We start from the raw sequence: 23,312 nt of genomic DNA on the forward strand, positions 1-23,312 counted from the left end.
GGAAGCCTGCTTCTCCCTCTCCCACTCCCCTTGCTTGTGTTCCCTCTCTTGTTGTGTCTCTCTCTGTCAAATAAATAAATAGAATCTTAAAAAAAAAAAGAATCCCATGTAGCTGATTTACTGTCAACCGTAAATGTTAAGTTGCCTCCCCTACACCCCCTAAAAGTATGTACATAAAAAGACTGGGAGAGAATACGTGAAAAGTGGTTTTCTATTATTCAGGTGGTGGACGGAATTGTGTATGATTTTCTTCTATATGCTCTTTTGTATTTTTCCACAATAGATATATATTACTTTCATAATCAGAAGAAAAAACATGAATTTTTTGATATTGTAATATAACAACAAGAATAATTTTTGAACATTTATCTTATCCTCACTTTAATTCTCACAACAATCTATAGATACATACTATTATTATTCCTATTTTATAGATAAGGAAACAGATTTAGAGAGAAAGCATTTGGCATGTAACAAATGGCAGAAGCTGATTTCCCACATGGGGTGGTATAGCCCCAGATCTACCCTCTAAATTCACACTACTTCTAAACACTAAAACCAACAATAAATATATTTTTGTTAAAAAAGGCAGACGCTTAACCATCTGAGCCACCCAGAAGCCCCGAGGGCAGCACTTTTACTCTGCCGGTACCAGGTGTTGGATTGCAGAGGCAAACAGATCTTCCCTAATGGAACTTACAGGGTATGTGTGTATACAAGAGGAGAACCATCAGATATTAAATTATAAATTTAAAAATTCAGTGTTGTGAAGAAGTACAAAGTGCTGTTCAGTATCCCTAGTGCAATATCACTTAACAGTACCCTCTATGGTCATGGTCTCCTTACTGCCTTTCTCTGAGCCTCTTTTACTGTGTCTCTCTGCCAGTCTTTTTCTATTTTTCTCTCTTTCCTCCTCTCGCTCTCTCTGGATGAGACTGAGGCTGGGTGGCTCAGTCGTTAAGCGTCTGCCTTCAGCTCAGGTCATGGTCCCAGGGTCCTGGGATCGAGCCCCCTGCTCCGCGGGAAGCTTGCTTCTCCCTTTCCTAGTCCCCTTGCTTGTGTTCCCTCTCTTACTGTCTCTCTCTCTCTGTCTCTATTAAAAAAAAAAATCTGAGAATAAGTATTAAATTTAAAACATCAACCAAAGATTTGACAGCTTATGTATAACAGTAAAACAATGATGACTAGAACTGTCCTTTCAGAAAATCTTCTGGAGAAGTCCAGTGAGCTTTCCTTACGTCTCAAATCACCTGAGGGTAACCCTTGATCTTACTGATCAAAGACCAATACTATACCTGGCATGTAATGAAAATTAAGAGCCAGCAACGAGAAGGACAAAATATCTTGCTTTGGTGACTATTTTACTTGTGAGACACTTTACCTATATTTGAACCTATATTATTCATTTCTTGCCTACAAATGGGGACATCTACAAATAGATAAAGTTTACAAATTCTTTTGATGCCCATCTATTTAAGCGGAACTAATAGTTAATAAAACATTTCTTTAGGCCTTGAAAGGTGGCTCTGTGCTTTATGTGTTTACTTTTAAGTCAAACAACTTCATGATATGGTTATTATGACTTATTTTAGAGCTAAATCAAGAGAGACTCAGAAGACTTAAGGCCTATGGCTGGTAAGTGGCAGCATGGGGACTGGCTAAGAAGTTCTGGGAGGAAAATGACCTAGTGAAGAAGTACTTATTAAAAGCCCAAAAGAAATCACAGAAGAGACAGAAAAGATTTACAGATGAACTCTAGATGGCCAAGGTTCTTTAAAGTAAGAAATTAAGAAGAAAAATCCCTTTTGTTTGGCCTAACTGCCATCTTTGAACCTCAGCTATGTTTACACAGGAAGGCAATGTGGTATCTGCATTTGCATCTACTGGTGCTTCTCTAGTTGTGCGGCACCTACAAAGCACTACAGTCTTGACCAGGGAAACACAGACTCTCTCTCGTCTCCCAAAGGCTCTTTATGATGGCTGTATCACCAGGCAAACCCATAGGAAAAAAGAGAATGGGCTAGTGGTTGGAGAGAGTCATTCAGAAGGAGAAGAGATAAAACATACCAGAAGCTATAACAACAATAAAAATGAGAGAAAAAAATGCACTCTTCAAGGCCAAATCAATGTGAATGCCTGATACATACTACGCTGGATTGCTGATTGCTCCAAAAATGCACCTTTTGAATTCCTGGCCTACCTCAAGCCAGTCTTCTTTTTTTTTTTTTTTAAAGATTTTATTTATTTATTTGAGAGGGAGAGAATGAGAGATACAGAGCACGAGACGGAAGAGGGCCAGAAGGAGAAGCAGACTCCCTGCTGAGCAGGGAGCCCGATGTGGGACTCGATCCCGGGACTCCAGGATCATGACCTGAGCCAAAGGCAGTCGCTTAACCAACTGAGCCACCAAGGCGCCCTCAAGCCAGTCTTCTTAATGTTGAGAATATGGTTATGGATAATGAAAAAATAGCTTCCTATTGTAGGACTCAGCCACAGATTTTTTTCCTTACATCTGCTAAGAAAAGCATCTGGTTTAGTTCGCATAACTAAAAAAGACCAATGGGAAGTAGCAGTCCCATTAAAATCTTAAAATTGAATTTCCTCCCCAAAAGTCAGAAAGTAATAATTTTGGAGGCACAGAAGTGTCCAGAGTATCACTATCTCTGTGCTATGGGAGCGATAATAAGGGCATCACGAAGGGAAAGGCATAGGAATTGACGAGAAGTATTTGATGAAGGCCTATAATGAGCCAGACACTCTAATAGGCACTTTACATATGTCATTTAATGATCCTGTGAGGTATGTTCTTATCTCCATTTTACATCTAGGAAAGCAGGGCTCAGAAAGGTATAGTGAGTTCTACAGTGCCAGCTGCTAACTGTGGGGCTGAAATCTGAACCCAGGTCTGACTCTACACTAGATGATTTCACAAGAGGAGGAAAGATAAAAATATCGAATTCATCCTGGGCCTGTTCTCTCATGCATGGACTCCTTACAGCATAGTAACTTCATGCAAGGCCTATACAGAGGACACCTAATCTGTAGGGGAAGATACGTTAGCTCACCTCTCTTGTGTCTTTATCTGGTATTAGTGTCTGGAAGAAGAGGTGATGCACCGGAGGTCGTAAGAAGTACTTCAGTCTATGCAGGCATGGTCTGTTGTATAACCCACCTTGTGGTGTTCGTGCTTGTACCTGGGCAGACCCGGGGTTAGCAGGCTCTGACAGTGATCTCTCTTTTCTGGCTGGAGTTTCTGTGACAGAGAACCAAGGAACCTTCTCTAAGGAAGTTTCAGACTGGGGAGACCGTGTGCTGGGAGAGAACCTTGGAGAGGATGGAGCTGAGACTTCCATAGGAGTGTCACGGTTATGTATATCATTTTGGAGAGAGTAAGCCCTGTCTCGTGGTAAGTGAGGCAAGTCTCCAAGTGAGTGTGGCATGTCTCCTGGCAAGCATGGCATGTTTCCAGGTGAACGGAGAATATCTCCTGGTAAGTCTGGAACTTCTCCAGGGGAATGTGGCACACTTCCTGGTGACTGTGGTGCATCTCTTGGTGACTGTGGCACGTCTGCTGGTGACTGTGGCATGTGTCTTGGTGACTGTGGCACGTGTCGTGGTGACTGTGGCACATCTCCTGATGACTGAGGCATATCTTGTAAGTGTGCCACATCTTGTGGATATGATATGTTTTGAGGTGGGCCTGGTACATCTTGAGGTAGGCCCAGAGAGTCTTGAGGTGGGCACAGTGAGTCTTGAGGTGGGTTGGGTAAGTGCTGAGGCTGCCACGATGAGTCTGGAGGTGGGCTTGGCACATTCTGCTGAGGGCATGGCATATCTTGAGGAGGGCATGGAACTTCTTGAGGAAGGGGAGGCAAAACTTGTACTTGGCACTGCACAGTTTGTGATGGGCATGACAAGGCTCGTGGTGGGCACGAGGAGGCTCGTGGTGGACATGGTGAGGCTCGCAGTGGGCACGGCAAGGTTCGCAGTGGGCATGGCAAGGCTTGTGGTGGGCAAGGCACAGACACATCTTGCTGTGGGCATGGCAAGGGTGCCCTCTGATTGCTGCTGCTACCATTATTGCTTGTTGGGGAGAGGGAGCGAATATCTGAAGATAGCTGGAGGCTTGCCAAGAAGCCAAGGTCACCTTTGAATGCAGTTGAGCTACAATTTGGCTCTGCTGGATAAACAGAGTCCCCCCTGATGGATGTAGGGGGTTGCGGACCTTCAAATGTGGTTTCTTCCAAAAGGTCCAAATCCACAGGATCGCTGTTAATGATTCTCCGTGCTGCAGGCCAAGAGCTTCTGTCTACCCGCCCTTCCGTCACCTCTTTGCTGCAGAGGCTGGCACAAGTCTGAAGACTGGTTGGCTCTTTCTGGGAAGGAGCGACAGGTTCTAGAGTCAAGTCCAGAGTGGCAATAGGTCTATTTTCTTCCTCAGTTCTTGTCAGGTCAATCACACAGAGTCCATTGCGGTCCTTTGCCCTTGGTCTGGTTTCTCTAGTTAAGTCAATGAAGTCCTGTTAAAGGATTACGAGAATATAAGAGGTCAAGTAGGGAGTCTGTTTTACCTAAGAAGATAGAAGATATCTAAGAAGTTTTAAGGATAATCATATTTTACACTTTTTCGCTTCACTGATAATTTATACATTTTATATAACATAAGCATTAATTTATTTTCTTTGGTCAAAATTTTGCTACTGTCAATACTGTCAATTTCTATACCTTCTTAAATTATCCAAATGCCACATGCATATAACTGAGGGCATAGTGGGAAGTTTTTTCTGATCCAAAGTAAACAGGGGAGTAGAAGGGAAGATTTCAACTTTAAGTCACAAGGGAAAAAGCAACCTTTGTTTCGAAAAGCAAATACACAGGATAATTTACAACAGAAACTAAAGAAGGGGATAAGCTAACATAAGAGAATCTACTATATACTAAGAACATATTGAGTGCTTTCACGTATCTTTAATTTTCACAATATCCCTACCAGATAGGCATTATAATCTCCATTATACAGATGGGGAAAATGGAGTTCAGAGGAGTTGGTCATTATCTAAGGATTATACAATTAAGTCACAGAGACAGACATTCAAATCCAGGTCTGTTTCCTTCTTTCTCTGTACAACTTCATTCAATATATAATCAGCTTATAGTCAGATATATAGAGTAATACAATAACAGTTATAAAACCAACAGGGTAAGTCTGAGCCCTAACTAGATTAATTACTGGAAAACCTATCTTTACCTCCATTCCTTGACAAAATGATTAGGCAGTTCATAAATCCTGATGATGCCAGCGAATGGTACTATAATCAGTCTCTATGCCATATGCCTGGAAAAATATTGTACTCCCTTTTACTCTCAAAACTTCCTCAGTGTGGATGACAAATAATATCATCCTAATTATTGATCAGTCTCACTGATGAATATGAATGTAAATATACTCTATAAAGTATTAGCAAACTGATTCCAGTATTCAAAAAAAAAGTTCCATTTCTGATCAGAAGGGCTAGCTAGATACTCTGATTAACCAACCTAATAAAAGCTAGAATTGATACATAAATGTAAGAACATGGGAGGAGATATAACAAGAAAAAACAACCAAAAGAAAGCCAGTATAGCTATATTAATATCAGACAAAATAGATTTCAATGAAAATAGCATTACTAGAGATAAAGAGGTCACTATACAACAAGACTTATTTCATCGAGATTTAATAATTTCAAAACTGTATGCCTAGGGGCGCCTGGATGGCCCAGTCAGTTAAGCATCTGCCTTTGGCTCAGGTCATGATCCCAGGGTCCTGGGATCGAGCCTTTTGTAGGGCTCTCTGTTCAGCAGGGAAGCTGCTTCTCCCTCTCCCTCTGCCTGTCGCTCCCCCCTGCTCGTGCTTGCTCTCTCTGTCAAATAAATAAATAAAAAATCTTTAAAACTGAATGCCTAATAACATAATCTTCATAAAGCAAAAATAGATACAGGTACAAGGAGAAAAAGGAATATTCACAGTCATCGTGAGAAATTTCTGCATGTCTTTCTTGACTGATAGATCATGCAAACAAAAAAATTATTATGGATACAGAAGATTTGAACACATTTAACAAGTTTCATCTAAAGGACTTAGAATAGTAATTCATAATTACATGAAATATTCACAAAATTTACCACAGACCAGGAGTCAAAGTACATCTTAGTCAATGTCAAAAGATTATCACTCAGACCAAAATACTATTAAGTTAGGAAGCAATACAAAAAAGTAACTAGGACAAACTCCATATTGAAAATTAAGAGGTATGACCATATAAGATATAGGTCAAAGAAGAAATCATAGAAACTAGAAAAATTTTAGAACTGAATAATAACAAAATACTAGGTGTTAAAATGTGACATGCAGCAAAATAACTGTGTAGAAAAAATTACACTTAGACATTTAATTAGAAAAGGAAAATGGAAGAAAATTAATGTGCTGAGCACACACCTTTAGATAGCAGAAAAAGGACAGAATATGCCCAAAGAAAGCAGAACAGAGGAAATAATAACAAGAGCAGAAATGAATGAAACAGAGAACAAACACAGAAGAGAAGTGCAACAATGTCAGAGGTTTGTTCTTTTATTTTTATTTATTTATTTATTTTAAAGATTTTATTTATTTATTTGACAGGGAGAGACACAGTGAGAGAGGAAACACAATCAGGGGAGTGGGGAGTGGTGGAGCAGGGAGCCCGATGCGGGGCTCAATCCCAGGACCCTGGGATCATGACCTGAGCCGAAGGCAGATGCTTAACGACTGAACCACCCAGGCACCCCCAGGTTGTTCTTTTAAAAGATTATTAAAATTAGGAGTGCCTGGATGGCTCAGTCTTCTGCTTTTGGCTCAGGGCATGATCCCAGGGTCCTAGAATAGAGTTCCTTGTTCAGGGGGAAGCCCACTCCTCCTGCTTGTGTTCCCTCTCTCGCTGTGTCTCTCTCTGTCAAATAAATAAATAAAATCTAAAAAAATAAAAAAAATAAAAGATTATTAAAATTAGCAAACATGATAAGGAAATTAAGACAACAAAGGCAATGGGCACCTGGGTGGCTCAGTTGTTAAGTTTCTGCCTTTGGCTTAGGTCATGATCCCAGGGTCCTGGGATGGAGCCCCACATTGGGCTCCCTGCTTGGCGGGAGGCCGGCTTCTCCCTCTCCCACTCCCCCTGCTTGTGTTCCCTCTCTCGTTGTGTTTCTCTTTGTCAAATAAATAAATAAAATCTTAAAAAAAAAAGACAATAAAGGCACAAATAACCAATATTAAGAATGAAAAAGGGAGAAAATTACAGATGTTTTTAAGATAAAAAAGATGAGAGGATCTTATGAACAATTCTATGTCAAAAAAACTTGGGATCTTGGATGAAATAGATAAATCCCTGGAAAAATAAAGCTTAGCCAAACTGACTCAAGAAACTGGGTGATGGGTATGTGGGGGATCATTATACAGTTTGCTCTATTTTTCATGTTTGAAATTTTCCATAATGAAAAGATATTTTTTAAGTTGACTTAAGAAAAAAGAAAAAATCAAAATAGTCCTTTAACCAATAAAGAAATGAAATCAGTAGTTGCAATTTTTTCCTTCAAAAAATTCCAGACCAAGGTGATTTTAAAAGGAGAGTTCTGCTAAAAATTCAAAGAAAGAAATGATTCTACTTTATATAAGCTATTTAGAAGAATTAAAAAATGAAGGGATACCTCCAACTCATATTATGACTTAGCATAAACTTGATCCAAAATCTGAAAGTACAAGAAGGAAATATTATAAGTCAATATCACTTCTGTACACAGACATAAACATCTTAAACAAAATACTATAAACTAGGGTGCCTGGGTGGCTCAGTTGGTTGGGCAACTGCCTTCGGCTCGGGTCATGATCCTGGAGTCCCGGGATCGAGTCCCACATCGGGCTCCCTGCTCAGCAGGGAGTCTGCTTCTCCCTCTGACCCTCTTCCCTCTCGTGCTTTCTCTCTCTCATTCACTCTCTCTCAAAATAAATAAAATCTTTACAAAAAAAAAAATACCATAAACTAAGTCCAGCACAACCAAGGTGAGTCTACCTAGGAACCACACTTAGTTTAGCATTAAAAAAATTAATAGAACTGGCCACATAAAGGAGAAAATCATATGATCATGTAAAGATGCCAAAAAGCATTTGATAACAAATTCCACATCCAGTCTTAAGAAGAAAAAATAAGTTCTTGGGGTGCCTGGGGTCCCACTCCCCCTGCTTGTGTTCCCTCTCTGTGTCTTTCTCTGTCAAATAAATAAATAAAATCTAAAAAAAAAAAAAAGATTTTACTTATTCATTTGCCAGAGAGTGAGAAAGCACAAGCAGGGGGAGTAGCAGAAAGAGAGGGAGAAGCAGGCTCCCCACCGAGCAGGAAGCCCGATGCAGGACCCTGGGATCATGACCTGAGCGGAAGGCAGACACTTAACTATCTGAGCCACCCAGGCGCCCCTCTTTTTAAAGATTTTATTTATTTATTCATGAGAGACAGAGAGACAGAGGTAGAGAGGCAGAGGCAGAGGGAGAAGTAGGCTCCCCGCTGAGCAGGGAGCCCAATGTGGGGCTTGATCCCAGGACCCTGGGATCATGACCTGAGCCAAAGGCAGACACTTAACCATCTGAGGCACCCAGGCATCCCATATATTTGTTTCTTTTTTAAAGATTTATTTATTTGTTTTAGGAGAGAGAGAGAGAGAGTGGGAAGGAGGGGCAGAGAGAGAGAGAGTCTTAAGCAAACTCCATGCTATGCATGGAGCCTGACATGGGACTTGATCTCACAACCCTGAGATCACCACCTGAGCCAAAATCAAGAGTCAGTTGTGTAACCTACTAAGCCACCCAGGTGCCCCAACATGTATACTATATATATATTTATAAATGTGTATGTATATATATGTATGTATACACACACACACTACATGTGATAGTTATTTTTGTGGGCTGCCAAACATTTCCAGTTATTTCCTTAATGGTACATGGTAGACTGTACTTCCTGAATCCTATGATTATGTCGGGTAATGTGATTAATTCTGCCCAATAAATTATGAGTGGAAGTAACGTGTATTACTTCTGGGCTGGGCCCTTTAATTTCTGGATGCAGACACTGCAAAAACTTTCTTTTCCCTCTGATGTGTCTCCTGGCCATGTTTAAGATAGTGGCAGCTCTGTCAGCCTGTGTCCCCCTATGACTATGATATGCAGACATCCCTCTTCCTCTATCCAACCTGTAATGGACATGTGGTAGTGTAAATGAAAATAAACCTTGTTTGAAGCCACAGTATAACCTAGCTTATCCTGACGAACACAGTGCCTGGGAATAAATTTAACAAGATATGTGCAGGACCTGTGTGAAAAAGTATTATAGAAGTGTACTGAAGAACACTAAAGTAAGCCTAAATAAATGAAAGTATATATCATTGTTTATCAATTAGAAGACTCAGTGTCATAAATATTCCAATTCTCTCCAAATTGATATATGAATACAATACAATTTCAAAGTCTAAACAGGTTTTATTGAGGAACTTGAGAAGTTAACTCTAAAATTTGAATGGAAAAACAGAAGACCAAAAATAGCCAAGACACTTCTTTTTTTTTTTCAAGATTTTATTTATTTATTTATTTGAGAGAGAGAGAATGAGAGAGAGAGAGAGCATGAGAGGGGGGAGGGTCAGAGGGAGAAGCAGACTCCCCGCTGAGCAGGGAGCCTGATGCGGGACTCGATCCCAGGACTCCAGGATCATGACCTGAGCCAAAGGCAGTCGCTTAACCAACTGAGCCACCCAGGCACCCAGCCAAGACACTTCTGAAAAAGACAGTGTGGTACTGGTACTAGACAAACAGATAATTCGCACAGAAGAGCAAGTTCACAAATGGACCCATACATATAGGAAAATTTGATTTACATCAGAGGTGGTATTAAAGATTAGGAGGAAAAGATGGAACTTTCCCAATTAATGGTACTGGTTACCCATTTGGGGGGAAAAATGAAATCAGATCTTAACTTCATGCCAAAATCATAAATCAATTTCAGATTTATTAAAGACTTAAAATGAAAAACCCAACTAAATTTTTTTTAGAAAAAAAAAACTGAGAGAATATCTTTATAATCTTTGTGTAAGGAAGGATTTGTTTTTCTTTTTTTTTTAATAATTTTTTTAAAAGATTTTATTTTTATTTTTTGACAGAGAGAGATAGCAAGAGAGGGAACACAAGCAGGGGGAGTGGGAGAGGGAGAAGCAGGCTTCCAGCCGAGCGGGGCCCGATGTGGAACTCAATCCCAGGACCCTGGGATCAAGACCTGAGCCAAAGGCAGATGCTTAACGACTGAGCCACCCAGGCGCCCAGAATTTCTTTTTTTTTTTTAAAGATTTTATTTATTTGAGAGAGAGAGAGAGAGAGAGAGCACAAGCAGGGGGAAGGGACAAAGGAGAAGGAGAAGCAGACTCCCCATCCAGCAGGGAGCCTGATGCGGGGCTTGATCCCAGGACCCTGAGATCATGACCTCAGTGGAAGGCAGACGCTTAACCGACTGAGCCACCCAGGTGCCCCTAAAGAAGAATTTCTTAAGATACAAAGTGTAAACCATAAAAGAATATGTGACTACATTAAAATTAGGAATTTCTGTTTATCAAAAACACCATAAAGTTGTAAAACAAGCCACAAACTAGAAGGTTCTTGGTAGTCTGATTTGGGAATACTATACAGAGATGAAAATAATTAAAGCCACATGCAATAACATTGATTAATTTTATAAACATAATATTGAGGCCAAAAGAAAAAAGAGAATAACATACAATATGATTCTGTGATATTGTGATATAAAGTAGTCCCCCCACCTTGTCTGCAGGGGATACATTACAAGACCCCCAGTAAATGTCTAAAACCACAGATGGTAATGAATCCTATAAATACTGTTTTTTCTATACATACATACCTATGATAAAATTTAATTTATAAATTAGGCAATGTAAGCGATCAACAACCATAACTAATAATAAAATGAAACAATTATAACAATATGTTATAATAAAAGTTATGTGAATGTGGTTTCTCTCTCAAAATATCTTCTTGTACTATACTCATCCTTCTTGTGATGGTGTGAGAGGATAAAATGCCTGTGATGAAGATGAAGGGAGGTGAATGACAGACATAGGCATTGTGATGGGAGGGTTAGGCTACTGTCAACCTTCTAATGATATGTCAGAAGGGGGTCATCTGCTTAGAAACTGCAGTTGACTCTAGGTCACTGAAACCTCGGAAACTGAAACCGCAGATTAAGAGGGGACTACTGTCTTGCTCTTCATCCTTGGCTCCAGGCAGAACTCCAGTAAACCCCTGTAATTTGCTGGGTGATAGGGTAAGAGGAGCGTCTTTTGTTATTCATAAACCCCTTTCAACCATACCTTAGTTTGCTAATGACTTGATTGATGACCGAAAGCCCCTGTGTACCCTCAGGATTGGGGCTAGTTGCTACAGTAACTAACCATGTTTTAGAGGGTTAGAATTTTCAGGTCCACTCCTTCAGTCTCTGGGGAGGGGAGAGGAGCTGGAGATTGAGGTAATCACCAACAGCTAATGATTTTAATCAATCTGATGCATGTCATGGAGCATTCATAAAAATCCTAAACAACAGTTTGGAAAGCTTCCAGGTTGGTGCATACATCTATGTACCAGTAGGGAGGTGTACCCGAAACTCCAGGGGGACAGAAGCTCCTGCACTCAGCACCCCTCTGGACCTTGCCCTATGTATCTCTTCATCTGGCTGTTCATTTGCATCCTTTATAATAAAGTGGTAATAGTAAGTAAAGTGTTTCCCTGAGTTCTGTGAGCCGTTATTATCAAAACATAGGAAGGGAGTTATGGGAACCCCCAATTTATAGCCAAGTTGGACAGAATGGTGGGTAACCAGGACCCACCTACTTGCAATTGCCATCTACAGTGGTGGGGGCAGTCATGTGGGACTGAGCCCTTAACCGGTGGTTCTGCACTAACTCCAGGTAGTATCAGAATTGAGTTAAATTGTAGGACACCCAGTTGGATGTCAAGAGAGCTGGAGAATTAGGTGGTGTAAGGAAAAACTCCCCACACATTTGGTGTCAGAAGTGACGTGAACAGAGAAAGTGTTTTCATTTAGATTCCATTCATATAAAGTTCAAAAACAAGCAAAAGTAAACTGTATTGTTTAGATACACACATACAGATAGTAAAACTGTAGAGAAAAGCAAGTGATCACCATAAAAATCAGAAGTAGTTGGGAGAAGGAGGGTTAGCAAGGCATGGAGGTAGAATATACATTGAACCAAGAAACATATCTACGACTTTTATAATACTGGCAATATGACTGCATGGTATTTAACTTAGTTTGTTCTACTGTATGTTTGCTTTATACATCCCCCCCGTGTGTGTATATGTATGTGTGTGTGAGTGATATTTATCTCTATACATATATTTTAACAAAATAAAGAGGTCTGTGTAATAAACTTACCGAGAAATTTGAAGACCTACATGAAGAAAACTTTAAAAGCCCATTTAAGTAAGGATCCCAAAAGTCTAAATACATGAAAGTACTATTCTACCATTATTGACTAGAAGATGCAGCATTGTAGGATAGTGAACATTCTACATTTTACATTAAACTCTTCATTTAAAATGCTGAGGATTTTTAGAAAATGTGACAAAGTGACACTAAAGTTCATTTATAATGTGTGAAATTTTGATTAATAGAATAAAAGTTTTGCTAATTAACTAGATGGAGGGAGGCCTTTCACAATACATCTGTATATCAAATCACCACAATGTATACTTTAAGTATCTTACAATTTTGTCAGTTATACCTCAATAAAGCTAAAATTAAAAATAAATAACTTAAAAAAAGAAACATGTGACAAAAGCCAGAAAAACTGGAAAATAATGAGTTGGAGGGGTGCCTGGGTGGTTCAGTCAGTTGGGGGCCCAACTCTTGGTTTTGGCTCAGGTCGTGATCTCTGGGTCATGGGACTGAGCCCTGTATCAGGCTGTGTGCTCAGCGGGGAATCTGCTTGAGATTCTCTCTCTCCCTCTGTCCCTCCTCACTCTGTGCTCTCAAATAAATAAATAAATAAATAAATCTTTAAAAAAACAATGAGTTGGGGACTAACAGTACCTTAAAAGTATTTGAATTTCTTGGACTGGCACATATAACTTTCATATAAATTAATAAAATTTACTTTTTAGGGCAGTTTTAAGTTCACAGCAAAATTGAGAATCTTCAGAACATTCCCATATACTCCTCTCCCCACATACAATCTCCCTCATTATAAGCATCCAGCACCACCACGGCACATTTATTACAACTGATGAATCTACACTGACACACTATTATCACCCAAAGTCCATAGTTTACATTACGGTTCACTCTTGGTGTTATACATTCCCTGGGGTTTGACAAATGTATGATGACATGGATCTACTGAATACAGAATAGTTTCACTGCCTGAAAAATCTGCTATGCTCCGCCTATTCAGCTATCCCTTCTCACTAACCTCCAACAATCACTGATCATATATTATCCCAAAAATATGATCCATATTGTTGGAATCATAGAGTATGTAATCTTTTCAGATTGGCTTCTTTCACTTTGAAATAAGCATTTAAGTTTCCTCCATGTCTTTTCAAGACTTGATAGCTCATTTCTTTTTCGCAATGAATAATATTCCAATGTCTGGATGTACCACAGTTTACTTATCCATTCACTTACTGATAAACATCTTTTTTAGTTGCTTCCAAGTTTTGGCAATTATAAATAAAGCTGCTATAAACATCTGGGTACAGGTTTCTTGTTTCAAATGTTTTCAATTCATTTGGTACTTAGTACATAAATACTAAGGAGCATGATCACTGGATTGAACGGTAAGAATGTGTTTAGTTTTGTAAGAAACTGCTGAACTGTCTTCCAAAGTGACTGTACCATTTTGCATTCCCACCAGTAATTAATGAGAGTTCCTATTAGTCTACATCTTCACCAGCATTTGGTATAATCAGTATTCTGGATTTTGGCTATTCTAAAATCCAAATGTAGTAATATCTCATTGTTGTTTTAACTTACAATCCCTAATGACATATGATGTTGAACATCTTTTCATATGCTAACTTGCCATCTGTATACCTTCTTGGGTGAGGTGTTGTTTAGGCATTTTGTCCATTTTAAAATTGGGTTGTTCATTTTCTTATTGTTGAGTTTTAAGAGTTCTTTGTATATTTTTGATAACAGTCTTTTCTCTTATGTGTCTCTTGCAAATATTTTCTCCCAGTCTGTGGCTTGTCTTCTCATTCTCTTGATACTGTCTTTTGCAGAGCAGAAGTTTTTAATTTTGATGAAGTCCAGTTTAGCAATTATCTATTTCATGGATCATGTCTTTGGTGTTGTATCTAAAAAGTCATTGCCCAAAGTCATGTAGATTTTCTATACTTTATCTTCTAGGAGTTTTATAGTTTCACATTTTACACTCAGGTTTATGATCCATTTTGAGTTAATTTTTGTTAAGGGTGTAAGATCTGTGTCTAGGTTAATTTCTTTGCATGTGAATGTCCAGTTGTTCCAGCACCATTTGTTGAAAAGACTATCTTTGCTCCATTGTCAAAAATCACTTAACTATATAATGTGAGTCTATTTCTGGGCTTTCAATTTTGTTCCATCAACTTATTTGTCTATTCTTTCTACACTGTCTTGACTACTGTAGTTTGTATCAAGTCTTGAAGTTAGGTAGTAGGAGTTCCTCTGTTCTTTTCCTTCGATATTGACTTGGCTATTTACAGTCTTTTGCCTCTTCATATAAGTTTCAATCGTGTTATTAATATCTACAAAATAACTTGCTAGGATTTTGAGATTATTTCGAATCTACAGGTCAAGTTCATAAGAACTAACATCTTAACAATATTGAGTCTTCCTATCCACAAACATGGAATATCCCTCCATTTATTTAGTTCTTCTTTGATGCCTTTCATCAGTTTTGTAGTTTTCCACATATAGATCTTATACAAATTTTGTTAGATTTATTATTTTAAAAGATTATTTATTTATTTATTTGAGACAGAGAGGGAGAGAGAGAACGAGTGGTGGCGAGGGACGGAGGGAGAGGTAGAAGCAGACTCCCTGCTGAGCAAGGAGCCTGATGTGGGGCTCAATCCCAGGACCCTGAAATCATGACCTGAGCTGAAGGCAGATGCTTAACTTAATGAGCCACCCAGTTACCCCCCTTTTTGTTAGATTTACACTAAGTATTTCATTTTTTAATGTTCTCATGTAAATGGTAATATGTTTTAAATTTCAAATTCCACTTGTTCATTGTTCATAGGATGGTGACTGGCTTTTGTAAATTGACCTTGCATTGACAATCTCGCTATTATCACTTATTAGTTGCAGGAATTTTTTTGTTGATTCTTTGGAGTTTTTTTCTACATAGAGGATTATGACATCTGTGAACAAAGACGATTTTATTTATTCTTTCCTAATCTATATACCTTTTATTTCTTCTCCTTCTCCTCCTCCTCCTCCTTCTTCTTCCTTCTTCTCCTTCTGCTTCTTCTCTTATTGCATTAGCTAGGACTTTCACTATGATACTGAAAAGCAGTGGTGAGAGGGGACCCACTTTGTTCCTAATCTTGGTGGGATGTTTCAAGTTTCTTACCACGGAGTATGACATCATCTGTAGGATTTTTATAGATTTTTTTTTATCAAATTGAGGAAGTTCACCCTCTATTTGTAGTATGATGAGAGTTTTTACCATGAATGGATGTTAATGTATGTTTATTTATTTAAAAAAATTTTAGATATAAATGTTTTTATTTTTTTGGCTTTTTCAGTTTTTATTTTAATACCAGTTAGTTAACATACAGTTATATTAGTTTCAGGTGTACAATATAGTAATTCAACAATTCCATATACACCCAGTCCTCATAACAAGTGCACTCCTTAATCCCCATCACCTATTTAACCCAACCCCCCACCCCCACCCCTTTGGTAACCATCAGTTTGTTCTCTATTAAGAGTCTGTTTCTTGATTTGTCTCTCTCTTTTTTCCCCTTTTGCTCATTTGTTTCTTAAATTCCACATATGAGTGAAATCATATAGTTTTTGTCTTTCTCTGAATTATTTCACTTAGCATTATACTCTCTAGCTCCATCCATATCATTGCAAAGTGAAAGATTCCATTCTTTTTTATATCCATTCATCTATCAATGGACACTTGGGCTCCTTCAATAATTTGGCTATTGTAAACAATGCTGCTATAAACATCAGGGTGCATGCATACCTTTGAATTAATGTTTCTGTATTCTTTGGGTAAATACCCAGTAGTACAATTGCTGGAGCATAGGCTAGTTCCATTTTTAACTTTCTGAGAAATCTCCATACTGTTTTCCACAATGGCTGTACTTCTTTGTATTCCCACCAACAGTGCATGAGTATTCCCCTTTCTCCACAACGTTGCCAACACCTGTTTGTGTTGTTGATTTTAGCTATTCTCACAGGTATGAGGTCATATCTCATTGAAGTTTTGATTTGTATTTCCCTGATAGTAAGTGATGATGAGCCTCTTTTCATGTGTCTGTTGGCCATCTGGATTGTCAGCTTTGGAGAAATGTCTGTTAATGTTTTCTGCAAAGTTTTAAATTATATTATTTGGCTTTTAGGTGTTGAGTTTTAGAAGTTCTTTATATATTTTGGATACAAACTCTTTTTCAGATATGTCATTTACAAATATATTCTCCCATTCAGTAGGTTACCTTTTAGTTTTGGTGATTGTTTTCTTTGCTGTGCAAAAGTTTTTATTTTGATGTAGTCCCAGTGTTTTTGCTTTTGTTTCCCTTGCCTCAGGAGACATATCTAGAAAAAGTTGCTTTAGCCAATGTCAAAGTTGCTACTGCCTGTGTTCTCTTCTAGGATTTTTATGATTTCAGGTCTCATATTTAGGTCCTCAATCCATTTTGAGTTTATTTTAGTGTATGGTGTAAGAAAGTGGTCCAATTTCTTTCTTTTGCATGTTGCTGTTCAGTTTTCCCAACACCATTTGTTGAAGAGACTTTTTCCCTATGCATATTCTTTCCTGCTTTGTCAAAGATTAATTGACCATATCATGATCTCAGGGTCCTGGGACTGAGCCCCACATTGGGCTCCTGATGCAGCAGGGAGTCTGCTGGACATTCTCTCTCCCTTTGCCCCTTCCCATGCTTGCATGCACGTGCGCTCTCTCTAAAATAAATAAATAAATCTTTAAAAAAGAGATTGACCATATAGTTGTGGATTTATTTCTGGGTTTTCTATTTTGTTCCATTGATCAATGTGTCTTTTTTTCTGCCAGTACCACACCGTTTAGATTACTAGAGCTTTGTAATATAACTTGGAGTCCGGAATTGTGATGCCTCCAACTTTGCTTTTCTTTCTTAAGATTTCTCTGGCTATTCAGGGTTTTTGGTGGTTCCATACAAATTTTAGAATTGTTTGTTCCCGTTCTGTGTAAAAAGCTATTAGTATTTTGATAGGGATTGCATTAAATGTGTAGACTGCTTTGAGTAGTATAGACATTTTAACAATGTCTGTTCTTCCAATCCATGAGCATGGACTGTCTTTCCATTTCTTTGTTTCACCTTCAATTTTTTTTCATTAGTATTTTATAGTTTCTAGAGAGGTCTTTCACCTCTTTGGTTAGGTATATTCCTAGGTATCTTATTATTTTTGGTGCAACTGTAAATGGGATTGTTTTTTCTTTTTTCTTTTACGTGGGGCTTGAACTCATGACTGCAATATCAAGACTGGGATGGTTTCCCAAATGAGCCAGCCAGGCACCCCATAAATGGGACTGTTTTCTTAACAGTTTCCTCCTGCTGCTCCATTTTTGGTATATAGACACACAACAGATTTCTGTACATGAATTTTGTATCCTGCAACTTTACTGGATTTATCACTTCTAGCAGTTTTTTTGGTGGAGTAATTTTTGGGTTCTCTATATATAGTATAATGTCATCTGCAAATAGTGAAAATTTTACTTCTTCCTTACTGATTTGGATGCATTTCCTTCCTCACTCCCACCTCTCTTTCTCCCCTCTCCTTCCTTCCTTTTTTTCTTTTTTCCTTTCCCCTTCCTTCCCTTCCCTTCCCCTCCCCTCCCTTCCCTTCCCTCCTTCCCCCCTCCCTCCCTCCCTTTCCCATTCCTTTTGTCTGTCTGTCTGATTGTGGTTAGGACTTCCAGTACTATGATGAATAAAAGTGGTGAGAGTGGACATCCTTTTCTTGTTCCTTACCTTAGGGGAAAGGCTCTCAGTTTTCTCCCATTAAGGATGATGTTAGCTGTGGGTTTTTCATACATGGCCTTATTATGTTGAGCTATGTTCCCTCTAAACCTACTTTGTTGAGGGTTTTTATCACGAATGAACGCTGTGATGTATCATGTTGATTTGCAAATTTTGAACCACTCTTGCAACCCAGGAATTAATCCCACTTGACTGTGAAGTGATTTTTTTTTTACTGTATTGTTGAATTCAGTTTGCTAGTATTTTGTGGAGGATTTTTGCATCTATGTTCATCAGGGATACTGGACTGTAGTTCCCTTTTTTAGTGGTGTCTTTATCTGGTTTTGGTATCAGGGTAATGCTAACCTCATAGGATGAATTTGGGTTTTCCATCCTTTTCTGTTCATTGGAATAATTTGAGAAGAACAGGTATTAACTTGTCTTTAAATGTTTGGTAGATTTGGCCTGTGAAGCCATCTGGTCCTGAACTTTTGTTTGTTGGGAGTTTTTTGATTACTGATTCAATTTCTTTGCTGGTTATCAAGTCTGTTCAAATTTTCTATTTCTTTCTGCTTCAGTTTTGGTAGGTTATATGTTTCTAGGAATTTATCCATTTCTTCTAGGTTGTCTAATTTGTTGGCATATAGTTCTTCATAATATTCTCTTGTAATTCTGTGGTGTTGGTTGCTACTTCTCTCTGATGTGATTTTGAGTCATTTCTCTTCTTTTCTTGATAAGCTGGCACTAGAGGTCTATCAATTTTAATTTTTTTTAAAGAACCAGCTACTGGTTTCATTGATCTGTTCTATTGGTTGTATTTTATTTTGTTTATTTTAGTTTCTGTATCACTTATTTCTGCTCTAAACTTTATTATTTCTTTCCTTCTGCTGGTTTTGGATTTTGTTTGTTCTTTTTCTAGCTCCTATAGGTATAAAGTTGGGTTATTTATTTTTTTCTTGCTTCTTGATGTAGTCCTGTATTGCTATAAACTTCCCTCTTAGAACCACTTTTGCTGCATCCGGAAGGTTTTGGACCACTGTGTTTTCACTTTCATTTGTTTCCATATATTTTTTATTTCTCCTTTGATTTCCTGGTTGACCCATTCATTGTTTAGTAGCATGTTATTTAACCTCCATGTATTTGTGGTCTTTCCAGATTTTTTTCTTGTGGTTGACTCCTAGTTTCATACTGTTGTGGTGAGAAAAGATGCATAGTATAACTTCAGTCTTCTTGAATTTGTTGAGGTTTGTTTTGTGGGCTAATATGTGATCTATTCTGGAGAATGTTCTGTGTGCACTTGAAAAGAATGTGTATTCTGCTGTTTTAGGATGGAATGTTCTGAATATACCTGTTAAATGCATCTGTTCAGGTATGTCATTCAAAGCCATTGTTTCCTTGTTGATTTTCCATCTAGATGATCTGCCCAATGATCTAAGTGGGGTGTTAAAGTCCCCTACTATTACTGTATTATTACTGACTAGTTCCTTTATGTTTGTTGTTAACTGTTTTATGTATTTGGATGCTCCTATGTTGGGTGAGTTTTGTCATTTTTTACAGAAATGTTCATTTTTACTGCTTTTGTGTTTTTACACTGTCACTTTTGGTCCCTCCTTTCTACTCAAAGAGTCTCCTTTATATTTCTTGCAGGGCTGGCTTAGTGGTCATGAACTCCTTTAGTTTTTATTTGTCTGGGAAATGATTTAACTCTCCTTCTATTCTGATTGATAGCCTTTCTAGATAAGAGTATTCTTGACTGCACATTTTTCCCATTCAGCACTTTGAATATTATCATGCCACACCTTTCTTGCTTGGAAAGTTTCTGCTGAAAAATCCCCTACTAGCCTTATGGGTTTTCCCCCTGTAAGTTACTGTCTTCTTTTGTCTTGCTGCTTTAAAATTTTTTTACCACTATATTTTGCCAATTTAATTACAATTTGTCTTGCTGTGATTCTGCTTTTGTTGATTCTGATGGGAGTTCTCTATGCCTCCTGGATCTGGTATCTGTTTCCTTTCTCAGATTAAGGAAGTTTTCAGCTATTATTTCTTCAAAAAATTTCCTGTCCCCTTTCCTCTCTCTTCTTCTAGGACTCCTATAATATGAATGTTATTATGTTTGATGAAGTCACTGAGTTTCCTAAGTCTATTCTCGTTTTGCATAATTCTTTCTTCTCTTTTTTGTTCAGCTTGATTATTTTCCATTACTCTATCTTCTAGGTCATTAGTTCGTTCCTCTGCTTCTTCCAGCCTGCTGCTCATTCCATCATGCATGTTTCTCATTTCAATTATTGAGCCCTTTATCTCTGCTATGTTATTCTTTATCTCTGTGTTAAGCGTCTCAGTCACATCTTCCACTCTTCTCAAGTCCAGTGAGTATCCTTATGATCATTACTTTAAATTCTCTATTAGGCATGTTACTCATATCTGTTTCACTTAGATCTCTGGCCATGGCCTTGTCCTGTTCTTTCATTTGGGATGAATGTCTTCTCATTTTGTCTAAGTCTCTGTGCCTGTGTCTCTGAGTTAGATAAGGCAGCTATCTCTCCTGTTTTTGAGGATAATGGGCTTATGAAGAAGTGCTGGAGTGCCCTGCCATGTAGTGTCCCTTGTTCCCCAGGGCCTGGTGCTTCTGGGAGTGTCTCCAATGTGTGCTGTACATGCTCTTCTGTTTTATCCTGGTACTTTATCCTTCAGGCCAGTTATCTGCAGAGGGTCTCTTTGCCTACTGTGGGCAGTGTTTGGTCTGTGGCCTGAATATGGCTCTTTTTAGCTAGGTTTGCTCTGTTGTTTCCTGTTTGTGAAATAAGACCGTCACCACTGGCACCAGGACTGATCCTCTTCAAAACTCCTGAGTTGGGAGACACAGTGTGAGCAGAGGTTTGGGCCAGTCTTCTCGGGAAGGGAGCCCACTGTGCTGGGAGTGAGGCAAGCGTGACTGGAAGGGGTGGTTCCACTGGTGTGTGTGTGTGGGGGGGTGGGGCTTGGTGTAAGCAAGTTAGGTAGTGAGTGCTGACACTGCTCTGGTTCTTGCATGTGGCTCTTTATGTTAAGGGGCAGGGCAGGTAAATGGTACCAGCCAGTTCCGTTGTTTCTGGAGGGGTCTCTCCACTGACACTGTCTCTCTGGGATGCACTCTAAGATGAGCTAATAACTCCCCACTGCATGCCCCAGGCACTCTTCTGATGGCTGTTTCCATGCTGTCCGTGGGTTGTTTGCCAGCCTTCTCTCCAACAGCAGAGCAATGCCCTCTGGGTTCTATCCCAGCCAAGCCTGCTGACCTTTAAAACTCCAGGCTTTAAGCCCAGCTGGTTGCAAGAACTCATGAAATTTGGACCCTCTTACTTTCTAAGTCAATTGCTAGCTATGGGATTTGTTTTCCCTCTGGGCTCCCCGGTGTCCTAGTCAGTTGCTCACCCTTCTCTGTGACCATGGCTCCCTCCCCACTATAGCAGCCACTATCTGTTTCTGTCCCAACCATGTCTCTGTACTTCCTACCTTCTTCGATGTGGCCTCTTCTCTACTTTCAGTTGTGGAGTTTGTTCTGCCAGTCTTCAGGTCAGTTTCTGAGGTATTTAGAATCATTTGATAGTTATCTAATTGTATTTATGGGATGAAGTGAGCCTAGGGTCCTTCTACTCTGCTGCCATCTTCCCCACCCCACATTTTTTTTTCTTCCAAGATTTTATTTAAGTTAGTTACAATATGGTGTAGTAGTTTCAGGTGTAGAATTTAGTGATTCATCACTTACATATAATACCCAGTGCTCATCACAAGTGCCCTCCTTAATGACCATCACCCATTTAGCTCATGCCCCCCCACCTTCCCTCCAGCACCCTTCAGTTTGTTCTCTAGAGTTAAGAGTCTCTTATGGTTTGCCTCCCTGTTTTTATCTTATTTTATTTTTCTTTCCCTTCCCCTATGTTCATTTCTTTTGTTTCATAAATTCCACATATGATGAAATCATATGGTATTTGTCTTTCTCCAACTGACTTTTCTCACTTAACATAATACATTCTAGTTCCATCCATGTTGTTACAAATGACAAATTTCATTTTTTGATGGCTGAGTAATATTCCATTGAATATATACCACATCTTCTTTGTTCATTCATCAGTTGATGGACATTTGGGCTCTTTCCAAAATTTGGCTATTGTTGATAATGCAACTATAAACACTGGTGTGCATGTGCCCCTTCAAATCTATATTTTTGTATCCCTTGGACAGATACCTAGTAGTGCAATTGCTAGGTCATGAGATAATTCTATTTTTAACTTTTTTTAAAAAAAGATTTTACTTATTTATTTGACACAGAGAGACACAGCAAGAGAGGGAACACAAGCAGAGGGAGTGGGAGAGGGAGAAGCAGGCTTCCCGCAGAGCAGGGAGCCCGATGCGGGGCTCGATCCCAGGACCCTGGGATCATGACTTGAGCCAAAGGCAGACATTTAATGACTGAGCCACCCAGGCGACCCTATTTTTAACTTTTTTTGAGGAACCTCCATACTGTTTTCCAGAGTGGCTGCACCAGTTTGCATTCCCACCAACAGTGTAGGAGGGTTCCCCTTTCTCCACATCCTTGCCAACATCTGTTGTTTCCTGTGTTAATTTTAGCGATTCTGACAGGTGTGAGGTGATGAGTGATATTAAGCATCTTTTCATATATGTTAGCCATTTGTACATTTTCTTTGGAAAAATGTCTATTCATGTCCTCTGCCCATTTCTTAAACTGGATTATTTGGTTTTTGGGTGTTGAGTGTGATAAAGTCCTTATAGATTTTGGATTCTAGCCCTTTATCTGATATGTCAATTGCAAATCTCTTCTCCCATTCCATAGGTTGCCTTTCAGTTTTGTTGACTGTTTCCTTCTCTGTGCAGAAGCTTTTTATATTGATGAAGTCCCAATGGTTCATTTTTGCTTATGTTTCCCTTGCCTCCAGAGACGTGTCTTGTAAGAAGCTGCTACAGCCAAGGTCAAGGAGGTTGCTGCCTGTGTTCTCTTCTAGGATTTTGATGGATT

At 38.9% G+C, this 23,312-nt stretch overlaps 1 protein-coding gene across 1 annotated transcript in view; it reads right to left on the minus strand.

Moving 5' to 3' along the window:
- Window positions 1–23,312, minus strand: part of SIMC1 (SUMO interacting motifs containing 1) — a 132,190-nt gene that overhangs the window by 42,082 nt on the left and 66,796 nt on the right. The window contains exon 4 of the mRNA XM_028102675.2: window positions 3,066–4,520. Within this exon, the coding sequence (XP_027958476.2) occupies window positions 3,066–4,520 (1,455 nt within the window). The remainder of the gene's footprint in view (window positions 1–3,065; window positions 4,521–23,312) is intronic.

The sequence above is a fragment of the Eumetopias jubatus genome, unplaced genomic scaffold, assembly GCF_037043125.1.
Source record: "Eumetopias jubatus isolate StellerSeaLion01/CBP00866 unplaced genomic scaffold, mEumJub1_p1.0 scaffold_5, whole genome shotgun sequence".
In the NCBI taxonomy this organism is placed as follows: domain Eukaryota; kingdom Metazoa; phylum Chordata; class Mammalia; order Carnivora; family Otariidae; genus Eumetopias; species Eumetopias jubatus.